The 21,414-nt window shown below is 43.1% G+C and overlaps 1 protein-coding gene across 1 annotated transcript in view; it reads left to right on the top strand.

Annotated features, from left to right (window-relative positions):
* Positions 1 to 773: 773 nt before the first annotated feature.
* The window catches only part of si:ch211-63o20.7 (Serine/threonine-protein kinase pdik1l-B-like), a 31,055-nt gene continuing 10,414 nt past the window's right edge, over positions 774 to 21,414 (top strand). The window contains exons 1-2 of the mRNA XM_060917446.1: positions 774 to 943; positions 10,467 to 11,148. Coding sequence (XP_060773429.1) covers positions 10,534 to 11,148 — 615 coding nt within the window. The 5' untranslated portion in view covers positions 774 to 943; positions 10,467 to 10,533. The remainder of the gene's footprint in view (positions 944 to 10,466; positions 11,149 to 21,414) is intronic.

Here is a 21,414-nt window from a genome sequence, read left to right as displayed (position 1 = left end):
GGGTTCGAGCCCCGGGGCCGGCGAGGGCCTTTCTGTGTGGAGTTTGCATGTTCTCCCCGTGTCTGCGTGGGTTTCCTCCGGGTGCTCCGGTTTCCCCCAAAGACATGCAGGTTAGGTTAACCGGTGACTCTAAATTGACCGTAGGTGTGAATGGTTGTCTGTATCTCTGTGTCAGCCCTGTGATGACCTGGCGACTTGTCCAGGGTGTACCCCGCCTTTCTCCCGTAGTCAGCTGGGATAGGCTCCAGCTTGCCTGCGACCCTGTAGAAGGATAAAGCGGCTAGAGATAATGAGATGAGACTCTCTTGTGCAATAATTTATAATGTGCAATACTTTATAATGTGACTCTCTCTGTGCAATACTTTATAATGTGCAATACCTCACTCCATAATGTGAAACACAACACATACACCTCAGGACTGTGCACCTTACCTGACCCCCCTTACACCCTCTCCTTTTCTCTCTCTCTCTCTCTCTCTCTCTCTCTCTCCACGCTGTTTGCACTGTTATTGGAGTTGCTTTTAATCTCATTGTACATGTGTATAGTGACAATAAAGGCATTCTATTCTATTCAATTCTAAATGCAGAGAGGAATTTCACAAGTGTGTGATGAATAAAGTTGTGCTTTCTTTCTTACTTACATACATACATACATACATACAGCTTCGCTTTCTTTCATTGGTCAGTTTGAATCTTGCGTGACGATGTCGGCGCTTATTGGTCAGACGGGAACAGGAAACACCCAGTGACCAATAGGAGCATAGATTCGGTTGAAGGCGGGATGATCTGAAAGGTCGGATTTCCTCTGAGTTCAGGGCGGATGATAGTTTTATAACCTACTCATTTAATTTACATAAAGTGTTTTGCTTCTGCGCGTTATTGTTTTCAAGGATTTTTTTTAACAAAAACAGCTTGATAACGTTCACTTGAATGTTTTCCGTGGGTGAGTAAAGTAACAAGGCTTTATTATTTAACCAGGATGTTACTTTCAGTTCTTCAGACCGGGTGAAAACAGCAGTGTGATTATCTTTAATTATACAAAACACTTTACAGACACATGTAGAGTAATGCTGTAAACAAGCAAAAATCCTTAAACAAAGTCAGTATTCGGTGTTAAAGATTTTTGCTGAACGCCCCCCCCCCCCCCCCCCAAAAAAAAAAAAGTCTCGGATATCATTTGTAAAGTTTTATGAGGAAGTAATGAGTAAGTTTTTGTTTGTTTGTTTTTTCCATCCAAAACTCAGCCTCCTTCATAATGCTTTTGTCTGAAAAGTGGTCTGTTGTGTAATATGTTGCTGTCTTTACTGACATACAGTGGTGCTTGAAAGTTTGTGAACCCTTTAGAATTTTCTATATTTCTGCATAAATATGACCTAAACATCATCAGATTTTCACACAAGTCTTAAAAGTAGATAAAGAGAACCCAGTTAAACAAATGAGACAAAAATATTATACTTGGCAGGGCTTGAACTTCATATATTTTTTTCACCAGCCAGCCGGTGTCACGGTCTGATCGACAGAATAACTATATTATAATCATGATGAGTCTCAGTCAAACAAATCAATATTCATCAAGACAAAGTGAACATTTATTTGTGGATCAAGTATGATCATAAATCTCCTATCATATTGGGCTGGTAAATTCTGACTAGGCCCAATGACAGCAGTCTGATTATACCAAGTTGGTAAATTTGAGAGAATAACTAAATTATTATAATCATGAGGAGTCTTACTTAAACAAATCAATATTCATCAAGATAAAGTGTAAATAATTCAAGTATGAACATAAATTTACCATGCGCATGCGCAGACCGATTTTTTTTTTCCCGGTCAACTTCCGGGAAGTCTAAATTTACCTTTTTTTTTTTCCTTTTTTTTTTTTTTTAAATTTACCATTTCTTGCTGCGATTTTGTACCGAGCATTTCAGCACATTTGTGGACTAATAGAACGCGAATTATGAGATTTGATTATCAGTAGACAAGAATGGTTTGGATTGAATTTTATTAGTATATGTGTAAATGAAGTTAATAAAGTTGTTCAAAACACTTTACATTCTGACTTCATTCTTTCATATATACTTAAATCAATATTCATGAAGATAAAGTTGATCATTCCTGGCTGCTGGCTGGTCCTGATCAGCCTTAGTGCATAAACTGGAACTAAAACACGGGTCATTCATTCATTCATCAAGATAAAGTGGATCAAGTATGAACGTAAATCCCATATCATACTGGGCTGGTAAATTCTGACTAGGTCCAACGACAGGAGTCTAATTATACCAGGTTGGTACACGACCGTTCAAAAGTTTGGGGTCACTTTGAAATGTCCTTATTTTTGAAAGAAAAGCACTGTTCTTTTCAATGAAGATCACTTTAAACTAATCAGAAATCCACTCTATACATTGCTAATGTGGTAAATGACTATTCTAGCTGCAAGTGTCTGGTTTTTGGTGCAATATCTCCATAGGTGTATAGAGGCCCATTTCCAGCAACTATCACTCCAGTGTTCTAATGGTACAATGTGTTTGCTCATTGCCTCAGAAGGCTAATGGATGATTAGAAAACCCTTGTACAATCATGTTAGCACAGCTGAAAACAGTTGAGCTCTTTAGAGAAGCTATAAAACTGACCTTCCTTTGAGCAGATTGAGTTTCTGGAGCATCACATTTGTGGGGTCGATTAAATGCTCAAAATGGCCAGAAAAATGTCTTGACTATATTTTCTATTCATTTTACAACTTATGGTGGTAAATAAAAGTGTGACTTTTCATGGAAAACACAAAATTGTCTGGGTGACCCCAAACTTTTGAACGGTAGTGTAAATTTGACAGAATAACTATATTATAATCATGATGAGTCTCACTCAAACAAATCAATATTCATCAAGACAAAGTGAACATTTATTTGTGGATCAAGTATGATCATAAATCTATCATATTGGGCTGGTAAATTCTGACTAGGCCCAATGACAGCAGTCTGATTATACCAAGTTGGTAAATTTGAGAGAATAACTAAATTATTATAATCATGAGGAGTCTTACTTAAACAAATCAATATTCATCAAGATAAAGTGCAAATAATTCAAGTATGAACATAAATCTCATATTAGGCTGGTAAATTCAGACTAGGCCCAATTATCAAGTCAAGTCAACTTTGTCAAATATGCTATACATGCTCGACATACAGCACAGATGAAATTTCAGTCCTCTCTGACCCACGGTGCAAACGCAATGCAATAAATAAAAATAGAATAATTGAAAAACAAACAAACAATATAAACAGTATAAACACTCTAGATAGGAACTAGACATAGACTAAACACTCAAACAATATAAACAGTATAAATAAACAGTATAAACACTAGATAAGAACAAGACAGACTAAACACTCATACAATATAAACAGTATAAACACTCTAGACTAGAACTAGACTAAACACTCATTCATATATATATATATATATATATATATATATATATATATATATATATATATATATACACACACACATAAATTGGTACAAATAACCAAACAGTCAAGGGCACTTGAGGTATAGCAGGTAAACATGAAATAAGCAGTATAAACAAACTAGCAGCTGTTAAGGTGAGATAGTGCAAATGAGCGAGGTAAAGTGAGATGTGCAGTCCCTGAGTTCAGTGCGTTAATGAACAATGAGATGTATGCATGTGTGTTGGGGGGGAAACTGTGAGGATGACATGTCAGATGCTGAAGGGGGGGCAGGGGGGTGTGCGAGCAGAATCTGTGGCGAGGGGCGGGGGGGGGGGGGAGGAGGGGCGGGGCAGAGGGGGGGGGGGGAGGAGGGGCGGGGCAGAGGGGGGGGGGAGGAGGGGCGGGGCAGAGGGGGGAGTTGAGCCTCCTGACCGCCTGGTGAAAGAAACTGTCCTTGAGCCTGCTGGTTTTGGCCCGGAGACTCCGCAGTCTCCTCCCCGACAGCAGCAGGCTGAAGAGGCTGTGAGATGGGTGGGTGGGTGGGGTCACCTGCAATCCTGATGGCTTTGCGGGTTAGGCGGGAGTTATAAATATCCATAAGAGAAGGGAGAGGGACACCAATGATCCTCTCAGCTGCTCTCACGATGCGCTATTATACCAAGTTGGTAAATTTATACTGTGGTAAATTCAGACTGTGGCTGCTACAGTTTAAATTTACCTGGTAAATTCAGACTAGTGGTAAATTCAGACCGTGGCTGCTACAGTTTAAATTTACCTGGTAAATTCAGACTAGTGGTAAATTCAGACCGTGGCTGCTACAGTTTAAATTTACCTGGTAAATTCAGACTAGTGGTAAATTCAGACCGTGGCTGCTACAGTTTAAATTTACCTGGTAAATTCAGACTAGTGGTAAATTCAGACCGTGGCTGCTACAGTTTAAATTTACCTGGTAAATTCAGACTAGTGGTAAATTCAGACCGTGGCTGCTACAGTTTAAATTTACCTGGTAAATTCAGACTAGTGGTAAATTCAGACCGTGGCTGCTACAGTTTAAATTTACCTGGTAAATTCAGACTAGTGGTAAATTCAGACTGTGGCTGCTACAGTTTAAATTTACCTGGTAAATTCAGACTAGTGGTAAATTCAGACCGTGGCTGCTACAGTTTAAATTTACCTGGTAAATTCAGACTAGTGGTAAATTCAGACCGTGGCTGCTACAGTTTAAATTTACCTGGTAAATTCAGACTAGTGGTAAATTCAGACCGTGACACCGGACTAGTTACCTTCCAAAGTAACTAGCCAAACAGAAAATCAACTCGCCAAAATTTGTTCATGTATGAATTTTACTTCTGTCAAAAATGACACAAAAGAGTAGTTACCATTGTTCATGACTAATGTGCATTTATTTCAAGACCCGAGTATTTTGATACTGTTTTTTTTTTTTTGCACACTTTACAAACTGGCATTTGCTGTTCCACGTCCTCCTCACAATATCCAAAAAAATGCCAGATGACTGACCCCTTACTAGTTCTTTTAGGAACCAATTCATCCGCTTCCATTTTTAATTTGTCGCTGAAATTGACTGAGCTGACATGGTATCCTATGCAGCAGCAGCGATTGCACGAACTGAGTCAGCACTGTAAACCGGAACTAGGAAATCTTCCCGGAAGTTCCTTTCAGTACCGAGATGTCGCCTGGGATTGGTTGGCGAGTGCGTGACGTTATTGTTTTTGTTACCCTTAGGCAGCCTCTCGCGTTACTGCCTGAGGGACAGGGAGAAAACCACCGGAAAAGGTTTTAAACAAACGCAACAAACACAAAACAAACGCAAGTCGGCAGATGACCATAAAATACTTGATGGTTACGATATAATAATTATATGTATCTCACACAGAATTTTCGGAGATATATCGAGTATATTCGATATATCGCACATCCCTAGTCTGAATCTTCGCTTCATATATATTTTTTTATTTTCAACTAGCCAGCCGGGCTACCTAGTGACAGGAATTACTCACCAAATGACAAATTAAGTCGCCTCGGGCGACCGGACCACCGCGAATTTCGAGCCCTGCTTGGTCATTTATTTATTGAGGAAAATGATCCAACATTACATATCTGTGAGTGGCAAAAGTATATGAAGATCTAGGATTAGCAGTTAATTTGAAGGTGAAATTAGAGTCAGGTGTTTTCAATCAATGGGATGACAATCAGGTGTGAGTGGGCACCCTGTTTTATTTAAAGAACAGGGATCTATCAAAGTCTGATCTTCACAACACATGTTTGTGGAAGTGTATCATGGCACGAACAAATGAGATTTCTGAGGACCTCAGAAAAAGTGTTGTTGATGCTCATCAGACTGGAAAAGGTTACAAAACCATCTCTAAAGAGTTTGGACTCCACCAATCCACAGTCAGACAGATTGTGTACAAATGGAGGAAATTCAAGATCATTGTTACCCTCCCCAGGAGTGGTCGACCAACAAAGATCACTCCAAGAGCAAGGCGTGTAATAGTCGGCAAGATCACAAAGGACCCCAGAGTAACTTCTAATGGCCCTTTTCCACTACCCTTTTTCAGCTCACTTCAGCCCGCTTCAGCTCACTTCAGCCCGACACGGCTCGCGTTTCGACTACCAAAAACCAGCACGATTCAGCTCGCTTCAGCCCTGCTTAGCCCCTAAAACTCGCACGGTTTTGGAGTGGGGCTGAAGCGAGCCAAACCGTGCCGAGTGAGGCTGGGGGCGTGAGCAGACACTCCCCTGTGCACTGATTGGTGAGGAGGAGTGTCCTCACATGCCCACACACGCCCCGCGAGCACGCTGGGATCTGTAAACACCGCAAACCCGGAAGAAGAAGAATTACGAGGATTTCTGAAGCCTTATGCGCCTCGCCTCATCTATATGCTCTTGCCAGTATCTGTCCACGTTGTCGGTGACAACAAGCCACAGCACCAAGACCAGCAACACTAACGACTCCATGTCCTCCATGTTTATTGTTTACTATTCGGGTCGTGAGACTACCGCTTAAAAGGTCACTGATGTCACTGTTTGCGCTGCTTAACGACATCACCTGACGTCCACCCACTTTCGCTAACTCCACCCAATGTGTCCACCCACTTCCAGCCAGCACGATTCAGCGCGGTTGTAGTCGAAATGCAACTCCAACAGCCCCGCTCAGCCCGACTCAGCACGGCACGGCTCAGCCCGACTCAGCCGCGTTTGTAGTGGAAAAGCGGCATAAGCAACTGAAGGCCTCTCTCACATTGGCTAATGTTCATGAGTCCACCATCAGGAGAACACTGAACAACAATGGTGTGCATGGCAGGGTTGCAAGGAGAAAGCCACTGCTCTCCAAAAAGAACATTGCTGCTCGTCTGCAGTTTGCTAAAGATCATGTGGACAAGCCAGAAGGCTATTGGAAAAATGTTTTGTGGACAGATGAGACCAAAATAGAACTTTTTGTTGTTTTAAATGAGAAGCGTTATGTTTGGAGAAAGGAAAACACTGCATTCCAGCATAAGAACCTTATCCCTTCTGTGAAACATGGTGGTGGTAGTATCATGGTTTGGACCTAGTCTGGCTAACGCGACTTCAAAGCTCTACGAGCTATTGGTCTGGCCAAGATATTCAGCCCAACCGTTTCCCAGAGCCCGTGGTTGACCCACCTCCCTGAAATGCCTCAGTTTGCTACTGGTTGAAGCCAGAAAAGGCTGTGACGAAGCTTAAACCAATCACATCACTCTTTCCTCTGACGTATGTGACGCGACGATAGGATTCTCGCTGAGCCCCATTGATTTGGCTACTAGCGGGGCTAACTGGTAGATTAAACTCTTACCAAAGCCGGTTGGGAGCAAGGCGAAAACGTCCTTCCTTTCAATAAATACCTCCAGGGCTGCTCTTTGCTCCGTTTTCAATGAGAACTTCCCGTTGAATGCTTTCAATACAGCATGATTCTGTAAACAATCTATGGCTTCCGGTCGCAGTTCTACTATGTCACTGCCTTGAACACGCGTCTACCCAGGGCCGTTGGAGATGCTCAAAGTTTATTGGCTCCCGATTTTTCCAGAGCTTGGAAGAGCTGGAGATAGCTTGCCTTGCCAGACTAAGCTCGCAACAGGCCCTCGTGTTGCGTCACGCTTAGGATGGGCGGGCCCAGGCTAGTTTGGACCTGTTTTGCTGCATCTGGGCCAAGACGGTTTGCCGTCATTGATGGAACAATGAATTACAGCGAATTCTAAAGGAAAATGACAGGACATCTGTCCATTAACTGAATCTCAAGAGAAGGTGGGTCATGCAGCAAGACGATGACCCTAAGCACAAAAATTGTTCTACCAAAGAATGGTTAAAGAAGAATAAAGTGAATGTTTTGGAATGGCCAAGTCAAAGTCCTGACCTTAATCCAATCGAAATGTTGTGGAAGGACCTGAAGCGAGCAGTTCATGTGAGGAAACCCACCAACATCCCAGAGTTGAAGCTGTTCTGTACGGAGGAACGGGCTAAAATTCCTCCAAGCCAGTGTGCAGGACTGATCAACAGTTACCGGAAACGTTTAGCTGCAGTTATTGCTGCACAAGGGGGTCACACCAGATACTGAAAGCAAAGGTTCACATACTTTTGCCACTCACAAATGTGTACTATTGGTTCATTTTCCTCAATAAATAAATGACCAAGTGTAATATTTTTGTCTCATTTGTTTAACTGGGTTCTCTTTATCTACTTTCAGGACTTGTGTGAAAATCTGATGATGTTTTAGGTCATATTTATGCAGAAATATAGAAAATTCTACAGGGTTCACAAACTTTCAAGTACCACTGTACAAACGCACTTTTTTTTTCTGTAATATTTTTTTGTTGGAAAAATAATCTAATCTAATCTAATCTCAATAGGTCTGTACAAACTAAAAAAAGTTTCCCTCAGACTTTTCCACAGTACTGTGTATATATACACACAGATCAGCCATAACATTAAAACCACTGAGAGGTGACGTGAATAACATTGATTGATTTATCTCGGTATAATGGCCCCTGTCAAGGGGTGGGATATATTAGACAGCAAGAGAACAGTCAGTTCTTGAAGTTAATGTGTTGAAAGCAGGAAAAATGGGCAAGCGTAAGGAGCTGAGTGACTTTGACAAGGGCCAAATTGTGATGGTGAGATGACTGGGTCTGACTGGGTATCTCAAAAATGGTACATCTTGTGGGGTGTTCCCGGTATTCAGTGGTTAGTGCTAAACAAAAGTGGTCCAAGGAAGGACAGCCAGTGAACTGGCGACAGGGTCATGGGTGTCGAAGGCTCGTTGATTCGCATGCGGCACAAAGGCTAGCCCATATGGTCCAATCCCACAGAAGAGCCACTGTAGCACAAACTGCTGAAAAAGTTAATGGTGGATAAAACAGAAAGGTGCCAGCATTAAGTTTTTCAGCAGTTTGTGCTACAGTAGCTCTTCTGTGGGATTGGACCATATGGGCTAGCCTTCGTGCCGCATGCGAATCAGCCATATCGGTGGTTCACCGGTTGTCCTTCCTTGGACCACTTTTGTTCGGTACTAACCACTGCATACGAGGAACACCCCACAAGATGTGCCATTTTGGAGATACCCAGTCATCTAGCCATCACAATTTGGCCCTTGTCAAAGTCAATCAGATGAAAAAGTTGCCCATTTTTCCTGCTTTCAACACATCAACTTCAAGAACTGACTGTTCTATTGCCGCCTAATATATCCCACCCCTTGACAGGGGCCATTGTGATGAGAGAATTAATGTACCCGTCAGTGTTTTATGGCTGATTGGTGTGTGTGTATATAGCCTAATTCCTTGTATACATGATTCTCAAAGCTAAGCATTTTGCTGAACTGAAATCGTTGTCTTATTTGCATATATTTCAAATCACAAGTAAAGTTTCACACCATTTTAAAATCTGTTTTACCCCCTGAAAGTGTAAAGATGTCATTTCCTGTTTCACTAACCGACAATATGCTGACTTCTAGGTTTATAATCTAATCTGCTGATGGAGTATCAATATTACTGCCAAATCTTTTAGAATCATAGGTTTCCAGTACAAAACAAGTTCTTACTTCTCTTGTCAGTCTTTATCTCATCACCCGAGGTCCAAATCACTCGCCACTTTTCAACCCAAGCAGGATTTGTGTTTAAGATTTTAGACCCATCATTTGCCTTGTAGCTGAACTGCTGTGTGAGTCCCATCTGACCAATCAGAATAGAGAATTCAACAACAGCGATATGACTGACTGACTTAAAATATGGCATATTTTTTACAGTTGAATTTGCGTGAGCAGTGGAAATTATAAAACCAGTGTGTTAGTTTAGTAGTTTAAACTAGTTAAACCTATACAGTATATTTATTGCGCCAACAAACGCAGGTAGAACTAAAGCAATAAGTTCATCTCATTATCTCTAGCCGCTTTATCCTTCTACAGGGTCGCAGGCAAGCTGGAGCCTATCCCAGCTGACTACGGGCGAAAGGCGGGGTACACCCTGGACAAGTCGCCAGGTCATCACAGGGCTGACACATAGACACAGACAACCATTCACACTCACATTCACACCTACGCTCAATTTAGAGTCACCAGTTAACCTAACCTGCATGTCTTTGGACTGTGGGGGAAACCGGAGCACCCGGAGGAAACCCACGCGGACACGGGGAGAACATGCAAACTCCGCACAGAAAGGCCCTCGCCGGCCCCGGGGCTCGAACCCAGGACCTTCTTGCTGTGAGGCGACAGCGCTAACCACTACACCACTGTGCCACCAAGCAATAAGTTTATTTACACAATTTAACAGCACTTTATTAAATATATAAATATTAAATGCGGCACTCAAGACGACCTTAATCCTTGAATTTAGTTTATAATGTGCCTTTCAGTAAAATATCAGCTCAAACTTTTGGTGACGTTAATCCAGTATTGGCCCCTTTGCTCTATTTAGAAAGCTAAATTTGGGGTTGAAATTTGTTGATCTGCTGTGGTTTGAGGTAAACATCTTGATCTTGTTTTTGCAGCTTAAGCAAACACCCTTCATCACTCTTGTGTACCACGGATAATCCAGTGAGAGGAGAGCTATCTGCCATGGAGCACGTGTACAGGCTGCAGCGGGAAGTGGGTCGAGGCAGCTATGGTGTGGTATTTGAGGGTCATGTGTTGGAGACAGGCTGGTGGGGCCACAGAGGAGACACGGTGGCCATCAAGCGTCTGCCCTGCTGCAGCCCAGAAAGCATCGAGCTCTACTTGCAGGAGCTTTGGGCCATGAGAGCCACTGCCAGGAATCACCCGAACGTCATCGCCCTCCACAACTGCCTGATGCAGACCGGTCCGAAAACGCTGCAACCGCTGAAATCGGACAAGCTGCCGCTGGACCTCGTGGAGAGTGCCCTCAAAGGAAGGGTAGTGGACAAGGACTCTAAATGTGAAGCGAGAAATGCAGACAGGTTGAGAAGGAAACTGGCGTCCACAGGGAAGATGCCAAAACGGTGCTTGGCTCTATGGTTGGTGATGGAGTATTGCGATGGTGGAGATCTGAACCAGTACATGCTGTCTAGGCGTCCGGACATCCAGAGGAATCACAGTGTGGTTCGGCAGCTCAGTAGCGCCATGACTTTCCTGCATGGATTGGGGATAGTGCACCGAGATCTGAAACCAGCCAATGTCCTCGTCTGCCTAACTGAAACTGGCCCAGTGATCAAGGTAACGCATGGGTAATTTAATCCTTCACACTGTTAGCATCACATTAGTGTCTCATCAGGACCGCTTAAAATTCCATTTTTAAGTGTTTCAATCCACATCATCTGCATCAGAGAAATGTCAGGGAAGTGCAGCTCTCTGTAGTTGCATAACAAAGTGTCTGTACTCGATACTACTCCTTTTACAGCAACAAGCGGTTTTGTAATTACAGCTTCCACATCACTACAGACAAAACAGGCTTAGTAACAAAGACCCAACGTTATGATTGGCGTTATTCTGCTTCTTTTGGTTTTTGGGAACTTTACACCCAGTGTGTTGTATTAGACTGTTAAGACCTTGGACTTCTGATCGGAAGGTTGTGAGTTCAAACCCCAACACTGTTAAGCTGCCACTGCTGGGCCCTTGAGCAAGACCCTTAAAGGACCCATGGCATGGTGGTTTGTTGATGCTTTAAACGGGATCGTGGAGGCTTCCGGATGTTATATCCGCAGCCTTTCTCGAAATGAACCCTCGGAATGTAGATATAGCCTCCTGGAAGAAAGCCCCATTTCAGCCCTTTTCCCAGTGCGTCGTTTTGCTAATGAGAAGCAGGAGGCGGGGAAGGGTAGAGGGTGGGGGCGTGCCATGGGGGGAGGGGCTGCCATCTTCCTCCCAAGCCGGCCGAGAGCGCTCCTTGTCGGGCACGGCCAGGCGGGCGAATTTTTTAGAATTTTTTTCTTAAAAAAAAAATGGTACAACTCGAGCCCATGGTAAAACTGGGACTTTGTCGGGTTTTTTTCAGCCTGAGGCCCATGGTAAAACTGAGCAGTTTTACCATGGAGGAGTGGGGACTTTGCCGTTTCCTCCCCCCATCTCGCCCCTGGGAGAACCGCTGCCTCCACGGGCGGCCGGTGCCGCTGGAGGGCCGCCCGCGCGACCTCGGCTCCCGACAAAAGATTGGATCTAGGGCTGACTTTCAATGGATCGCAGCGATGGAGCTGCTCTGCCACTCACGACACCCTGGCCCAGAATCAGGGAAAAATACCGCGCGCTGACGTCATTAAGGTGCGACGCGAGGAAATAAAATAAATTCAACAAATGTTTGGGTTTTTACTGAACAAACAAACAAATAAGATGAACGAGTGACTTAAAAAAAAGAATGTGGGTGTCTTTGTAAAAACTGTTTTGATTGGCTATTATAACAGAGGTAGCGCAGATTACCTGGCTAACTGCAGGAAGCGGTTAGCTGCACAGCTAATGTAGCCATTGCAAACGCACCGATTTTAAAACACGGCAAAACGACTTAAGTTATACACTTACTTGTTCGGTGTTTGTGGCTGATGCAGCAGGGATGCTTGGTACGGACCCAGGCTTCAGTGACAGTTGATGTGCAAAACCTGCCCTGTACTGTCCCAAGTTGTGGAAGCATTCCTCAGGAAAATGCTTCCGACAAACATACACCGTCTTAGGTAGACTCGACGGCGTATTATTGAAGTAAATAAAATTAAGCCACTGCGTCTTCAGGGGCTCTCCCGTCGGCAGTAAAAACGGACTCTTTTCTGTGTTATCACATCCATGTACAGCGCAATTTCCATGTTTCGCTCGCTTAGGTGATGCCATGTTGTTGTGTCCTCTATGGTCTCCTCACTACAACTGGGCGGGGCAATCCATACAGTGGGTGGGAATCCAGAGGGGGGGCGTGGGGATCATCTCCCTTGCTGACGTAGTAAAGGGAAGAGTTTATCAACGCGCCGTTTTGACGCGCCATTCTCAAATGTTGGGCATAGTTTGGTTTACACATTATGAAATTTCTAGCCACTGGGGTGACTTAAGAAGGTCAGAGGAACTCATTTTAACGTTAAAAAACCTCAGAAAGTGAAAATTTCATGCCATGGGACCTTTAACCCTCAACTGCTCAGTTGTATAAATGAGGTAAAATGCAAGTGACTCTGGATAAGGGCGTCTGCCAAATGCCGTAAATGAAAATGTAGCGCCCTCTTCAGGACAGTTTTGCAAAAACATTATGTAGCGATGTACCTACTATGGTAGAGCAGATTTCCTTATTCTGTTCTGACATCTTATATAATCCAGTGTGAGTTACAAACTGTGGGACTTTTATACAGTAAACGAAGGAGGTAATGAGCAGCGGGTGAGTGTAATTAGTAAATGGGCTTTACTAGGCATGGCTATGGGCGTGGCGGTCACTCTTAATATTCTGACCCGGACTTGAAAACCCAGAAATGTAAATTTACTGACTCATAACTGAATACCGAATACTGTAGTTGTTAAAATATTAAAATCGAAGCACGCTCTTTCTCCTGCCAGGAGCTTGTACAGAAACGCAGCTTAATGCAACATTTCAGTTCAGTGAAAAGTCTGCTTTGAGTTCAGAGCTGTGCTCTCCACAGCTCTATACCTCTATCCAGCCTGTGATGTGATGTGATCGTCATACGTCTTAATGACGCCTTCAATTACAGTTCAAGCAGCCAGGTTTGAATCTGCAGCGATTTAACCTTAACCATCCCCAAAACAAAATCTCAACCTCCAGACTTTATGAGAAGTTCATTTATTGAAAGGGTTATAAGGAATGTGTTATTACGGTTGTTAATATTTTATACCATGGAGCTGATGCGTTCTCAAATCTAAAGCCGATTCATTTTTTATAACATCCAGTAGTCTCAGCTGAATTTCAAATCAGCATGCTCCTTCCAATACATTGTCTTTTCAATTGAGGTTTTTCACCTGACGTCACAGGGTCATGTGATGCCCCGGTGTCCGCCATTTTGAAGGTCAAGCTAGCTAATGTCAACATCATCATAGCTAGTATGTTACTGTAGCAATGTTTACGTTCAGTCATTTGGATGACTGTTAAAACCTTTCAGTCTCAAGTTTTTCCTTTACTGTATTTACTAGTTTACTGTAATTATGATCCGGCAGCTATTTACACCAGATCCAGTGTAAATAGCTGCCAGAGCCAACGTCCGAGGTTCCGGAGCGCGCTCCGGCTTGCTCCCCCTCAAATTAAGCAGCGCGCTCCGGCTTGCTCCCAGAGCGCGCTGCTTAATTTGAGGGGGAGCAAGCCGGAGCGCGCTCCGGCAGCTATTTACACTGGATCCGGTGTAAATAGCTGCCGGATCATAATTACAGTAAACTAGTAAATCCAGTAAAGGAAAAACTTGAGACTGAAAGGTTTTAACAGTCATCCAAATGACTGAACGTAAACATTGCTACAGTAACATACCAGCTATGATGATGTTGACATTAGCTAGTGCTAACAGCTAGCTGCTAGTACACTGCTACAACACAGACACCGACCCTAATAATACAGTTCTTGGTCACTGCCTGGTAACAGCAAATTTATAACGGGCCATGTCTCAACAGACTAAGAAGTTATTTCAATGACATTTAATAACATTTTGTTTATCCTGAGGACCGAAAGTAAATGAAAATGTGAACAAACCTTAGCTGTAATAAGATGGCGACCACCGGTTCCAGGGACGACCCGCTGATGTAGGCATGTTACCCAGCCTGACACAAAATATTTGTAGGCATCCAAACTCTTATACACTTTCAGATCAATACCTGTGTATGGCGATGGGTTTTTAACGATATAGGTATACAGATCATGTGGGCCGAAGTCAGGTAAAGACGAGGGCTTCGTGTACTTCCGTACGTCATTGAACAATCCTGGTGGAAGCAGGTAAACGTCGTTCTCTAAGCCTGCTAACCTCAATTTTTGCAAATACCTCTCCCTCTGCTCGCCCTGTAAATGCCCTACGTCGCTGGATAGTGAAGGTGTTTTCTGCATCTCGCTCCTTTTTCTTTTATGTTTTCCGTTTGTCGCCTTCCTCGCATTCAAACTGATTCGAGCCGTGCCGTCCAAAATGGCAGCATCACATGACTTGGTCACGTGGGTGAAAAAACTCAATTGAGGTATTTCACCTGACGTCACAGGGTCACGTGACGCCCCGGTGTCCACCATTTTGGACGGCAAGCTAGCTAATGTCAACAACATAGTAGCTAGTATGTTACTGTAGCAATGTTTACGTTCAGTCATTTGGATGACTGTTAAAACCTTTCAGTCTCAAGTTTTTCCTTTACTGGATTTACTAGTTTACTGAGCTAGCGCGCGATGGCTCCCGGCTCGGCCGGAGAGCGCGCGATGGCTCCGTGCTCGGCCGGAGAGCGCGCGATGGCTCCGTGCTCGGCCGGAGAGCGCGCGATGGCTCCGTGCTCGGCCGGAGAGCGCGCGATGGCTCCGTGCTCGGCCGGAGAGCGCGCGATGGCTCCGTGCTCGGCCGGAGAGCGCGCGATGGCTCAGTAAACTAGTAAATCCAGTAAAGGAAAAACTTGAGACTGAAAGGTTTTAACAGTCATCCAAATGACTGAACGTAAACATTGCTACAGGAACATACCAGTTACTATGTTGTTGACATTAGCTAGTGCTAACAGCTAGTTGCTAATACACTGCTACAACTACACCGACCCTAATAATACAGTTCTTGGTCATTGCCTGGTAACAGCAAATTTATAACGGGCCATGTCTCAACAGACTAAGAAGTTATTTCAATGACATTTAATAACATTTTGTTTATCCTGAGGACCGAAAGTAAATGAAAATGTGAACAAACCTTAGCTGTAATCAGATGGCGACCACCGGCTCCAGGGACGACCCGCTGATGTAGGCATGTTACCCAGCCTGACACAAAATATTTGTAGGCATCCAAACTCGTATACGCTTTCAGATCAATACCTGTGTATGGCGATGGGTTTTTAACGACATAGGTATACAGATCATGTGGGCCGAAGTCAGGTAAAGACGAGGGCTTCGTGTACTTCCGTACGTCAGTCAGCAATCCTGGTGGAAGCAGGTAAACGTTGTTCTCTAAGCCTGCTAACCTCAATTTTTGCAAATACCTCTCTCTCTGCTCACCCTGTAAATGCCCTACGTCGCTGGATAGTGAAGGTGTTTTCTGCATCTCGCTCCTTTTTCTTTTATGTTTTCCGTTTGTCGCCTTCCTCGCATTCAAACTGATTCGAGCCGTGCCGTCCAAAATGGCAGCATCACATGACTTGGTCACGTGAGTGAAATACCTCAATAGGAGTGACTTGTTCACATGGGGCTAATAATTAACAGAGAGAGAAATTATTTAATGAAAAAAAATCATACAAGGGTTAATATACAATACCAGCCAAAAGTTTGGATATGTTCTAATTCAATGTTTTTTTTTTTCTTTATTATTGTTAATTAAGTCACTTCATGTCTTAAAGTAATGATGGATGTCATTTCTCTTTACTAAGTTGAGCGGTTCTTGACATAATATGGATTACTACAGTTGTGGAATAGGGCTATTTACTGTTTTTATTGTTTGATCTCAAAGACGTTTAAGAAGGCAAGAAATTGCACTAATTATTTTTGACGAGGCATAGCTGTTAATTGAAAAGCATTCCAGGTGACGACCTCATGAAGCTGTTTAAAATAATGCCAAGTGTGCAAAGCGTCAAGGTAAACACTGACTATTTTGAAGAATCTAAAATATCAAACGGGTCATTCCACGTCAATTCAACCGGGGCCCGCGCACTTGGGTCTCAAAAAATTCTGAAAAAAATCACCAGATGTACCCATGTTACCTAGGAGAAACACTGTAAATTTATTTGAATGTAAGATGTATACTTTCCATGTTACAGCCAGTTTTACTGGGGCAGGGGGGTGTCAATTTTGTTCAGACTTTTTTTTTTTTTTTGTCAAAGTTCACAAGCCCATAGCTCAAGAACTAAACCATGTCGGAGGCTCAAATTTTGCATGCTGGTACATAAATAGGAATAGTATGTAGCAAAACTGTCATTTTGGATCTGGATGATCCTGCATGATCATAGCACTCCCTCAAAGATGATCAAAATTTTATTGGCGTTTTGGGCTGTGCTCTGTTTAGGCCTTCAGAAGACATATTTTTACCCAACATAGGCTCTTGATTTTTTTTCCCTTATTGAGATAAGTAGAAACACTCTCAAAAAAAGCAATAAACAGAAAGGAAACTCTATCAGTGTTTGAACAGAAGACCTCACAAGTCTGACAAATCATTTTGGATGTCATTTTCAGAGCGCCGTAACACCTTGTGGGAATGTGCGCAGATTTTTTAAATATTTTTTTCTTTATTCTCCATGATCCCTTCTTTTTAAAAACACCAATTTGGCTTGTCTTACTTGAATCTTTCTTTTTTTATTTTCCACCCTGAACATGGGCAAAATGCACCATTGAGAACAATATGTTTTCTATAACATTAATCTCATCTCATTATCTGTAGCTGCTTTATCCTGTTCTACAGGGTTGCAGGCAAGCTGGAGCCTATCCCAGCTGACTACGGGCGAAAGGCGGGGTACACCCTGGACAAGTCGCCAGGTCATCACAGGCCTGACACATAGACACAGACAACCATTCACACTCACATTCACACCTACGGTCAATTTAGAGCCACCAGTTAACCTAACCTGCATGTCTTTGGACTGTGGGGGAAACCGGAGCACCCGGAGGAAACCCACGCGGACACGGGGAGAACATGCAAACTCCACACAAAGTCCCTCACCGGCCACGGGGCTTGAACCCGGACCTTCTTGCTGTGAGGCAACGGCGCTAACCACTACACCACCGTGCCGCCCGCTATAACATTAATGTAAAGAGTAAATAACCAAAGGCCAATTTTGCCCTGACATGATCACCTGAGAGCGCCTGTGCAGGGCTGGAGGGATCCTTTTCAATTTCAATGATTCGGTGATTTTAGGGGCACCTGTGGTTACTCTCAATATTGAGCCTATGTTGGGTAAAAATATGTCTTCTGAAGGCCTAAACAGAGCACAGCCCAAAACGCCAATAAAATTTTGATCATCTTTGAGGGAGTGCTATGACCATGCAGGATCATCCAGACCCAAAATGACAGTTTTGCTACATACTATTCCTATTTATGTACCAGCATGCAAAATTTGAGCCTCCGACATGGTTTAGTTCTTGAGCTATGGGCTTGTGAACTTTGACAAAAAGAGTCTGAACAAAATTGACACCCCCCTGCCCCAGTAAAACTGGCTGTAACATGGAAAGTATACATCTTACATTCAAATAAATTTACAGTGTTTCTCCTAGGTAACATGGGTACATCTGGTGATTTTTTTTTTTTTTTTTTTTTTAAATAATTTTTTGAGACCTAAGTGTGTGGGCCCTGGTTGAATTGACGTGGAATGACCCAAACATGTTTTTGTTTTAACTTATTATTATTATTATTGTTTATTACTACCCCCCTGCTCCAAAGGAGGGGGGGTATACTGGTTTACCTCTGTCCGTCAGTCCGTATCTCTGTCTGTCCGAACCCCCCCCCCAAGCCACTTGGTACCAAACTTCAGCTTGGGGTTCTATACCATGTAGACCGTTCTCAGGTCTGTCCCACATCGACTTCCTGTTTACTGACTGTATTTATGAAACATATAGCGTGGATTTACAGAATTTTCGTAACATTTTTCTCAGCAACTACAAATCACAACTGCTTGATATTTGGTACTGAGCTTCAGCTTGGGGTTCTATACCGTGTATACCATTTTCAGGTCTGTCGCACATCGACTTCCTGTTCACCGACTGAATGTATGTACGAAACCTATAGCGTGGATTTTGATACTGTTTCAAGAAGCCAAATGCCATTTCAAAATGACAGTTTACCAGGATGCTGTTTGAAATCCCTGGGGAGAGACACGGCTCTTTACTTGTTTCAGGGTTAATTATTTGTTGAAGTCAACATTCATAATAAGTGTCCTATTCCTTCGATTGCTTGCATTCTGATATAAGCGAGAGCGGGGGATACGTAAGTGAGCAGTGCTCACAGGTGACTTCTTTTTTTTTTTTAATGTTTGCCACATAATTCCATATTTGTTCCATATGTTATTTCACAGTTTTGATGTCGTCAGTATTGTTCTACAATGTAGAAAATAGTGGGCGGCACGGTGGTGTAGTGGTTAGCGCTGTCGTCTCACAGCAAGAAGGTCCGGGTTTGAGCCCCGTGGCCGGCGAGGGCCTTTCTGTGTGGAGTTTGCATGTTCTCCCCGTGTCCGCGTGGGTTTCCTCCGGGTGCTCCGGTTTCCCCCACAGTCCAAAGACATGCAGGTTAGGTTAATTGGTGACTCTAAATTGACCGTAGGTGTGAATGTGAGTGTGAATGGTTGTCTGTGTCTGTGTCAGCCCTGCGATGACCTGGCGACTTGTCCAGGGTGTACCCCGCCTTTCGCCCGTAGTCAGCTGGGATAAGCTCCAGCTTGCCTGCGACCCTGTAGAACAGGATAAAGTGGCTACAGATGATGAGATGAGATGAGTAGGGGTGTACAAACTTTTGTCATAATATTATATTACATCATATAATATTATAACGTGAACCATCGAATTGTGTCGTGTATTTCACACCAGTAAATCGCTGCATTGTCTTGTGACAAGTGATACCAATAATGAGCTGCACATCGTAGTTACGAATACATATTTATTCCTTTCTTTGACACCGCATGCCATGCGCCAGAAACACGACATTTATTATGGTGTGACTCTGCTGGGTGCCTGGTGGATGGTTGTGAACCAGCGCTTTCACTTTACATCAGTTATCATCGAATGCCAAACTTGATATGTCAAACAGGTGTCTGGTTCCATCTCTACACACGCACAGTGCCATAAGGACTAATTACCATGCACCTGTTCCTGATTAATCACAGCGCGTATAAGGACTCTCAGTAACACACAGACTTTACGAAGTATACACTCTGTACCCTGCATCTGACGTTACCAAGCCTTGATTTTGTATCACATTTCTGGTTTTGGACCGTGAGTATTGTTATCCTGTCTGTGTCTCACTTGACCACTGCCGGTTTTTCGACTCTGCTTTTGTGTCTGTTTGCTAGTGTGTTTTTCAATGAAACCCTTCCTGCACTTTTGTCTGTCTTACGTTACAGAAACTGTCCAGTAAGCTAGTGGACAAATAACTTTTTTTTTTTTTTTTTTTTTTTTTTTTTTAAACTTGTTTTATATGAAACTGTTTGAATATTTTCTGTAAAATGTGTTGGTAAATAATTCAACACTGTTTTTTAAAAACAAATTAAAAATAAGCGCTTGATTAAAAAAAAACCCATCTGTCTTATCTAAATAAAGATACAAATTTTGTTGTCTGGTGGTCAAGTGTTTGCGATACGTTGCCTTGCACTTACGATCGGGTTCCCTGTTGTGGTACGCGTACGTACAGACGTCATACGGTCAAGCCATCAAAAATCAGGTCGATGCATTACTATATTCTCTTAAGCATGGGGCGCTATTAATATAAACCTGTTCATGTTCCTTCTGGAAATACTGTCTGAGCCATGCTGTTATACAGAAATAACGCCCAACTTCTGACGAATCAGGTTTGAGAATTCAACCGCACTGTTGAATATTGTTCTACATCAAAATGTTGTGACTTTGATTGTGGCATTGTTGTTGGTGCGAGAAAGGCTGGTTTGAGTATTTCACAAACTGTCGACCTCCTGGGACGTCCCTCCCGCTACCAGTCAGAGCGTCCAGCAGGAACCAGTGACTAGGGCTGTGTGGGACTTCTATAGATGGGAATCGTGCTTTTTGGCTTAGAACTACACAGGCCGATACACCAATTTTGTAAGGAAAAATGTGTATTTATTATTAGCTCATCTGGCTGACAGGTGATGAGCTTATGCCATCGTGCGTTGTCTGTCCGAAAGCGTCCACATTTCGCGAAAATCGCTTCTTCTCTCTGTTCTTCACCGATTTTTATTCTTTGTGGTAGGAAGGTAGGTCTGCCTGAGGTGCATATAGCTTCTACCCAAATTTACATAATTGCAATTATTAATGAAGTTATGGAGTAATTGAGCCCTAACGAGCAGTTTCCACACAAATCGCTTCTTCTCCCTCAGTTCTTCAGCGATTTTGATTGATTCTGGCATGAAGCTAGGGGTACCAAGGTTGCATATAACTTGTACCCAGATTTGCTTAATTACAATTATTAATGAAGTTATAGACTAATTAAGCCTTAATGAGCAGTTCAACAAAAATCAATTCTCGGTCAATTCCTCATGGTTTTGGATTCTTTCTGGTAAGTAGGTTGGTATGTTTATATTAAAAAAAAAGTCAAAGTCCCTTTCACGCCAGAATCTGGTCTTCCTAGGCAGTCTCCTGTCCTAGTACTAACCAACTCTTTAAGGTGTATGGGTGTGGCACCAGTCTCCATTTTGATAGCCCTCACCCTCTCACCTATACAGCTAGGG

The sequence above is a fragment of the Neoarius graeffei genome, chromosome 3, assembly GCF_027579695.1.
Source record: "Neoarius graeffei isolate fNeoGra1 chromosome 3, fNeoGra1.pri, whole genome shotgun sequence".
In the NCBI taxonomy this organism is placed as follows: domain Eukaryota; kingdom Metazoa; phylum Chordata; class Actinopteri; order Siluriformes; family Ariidae; genus Neoarius; species Neoarius graeffei.
This window is presented reverse-complemented; position numbering and strand designations above follow the sequence as displayed.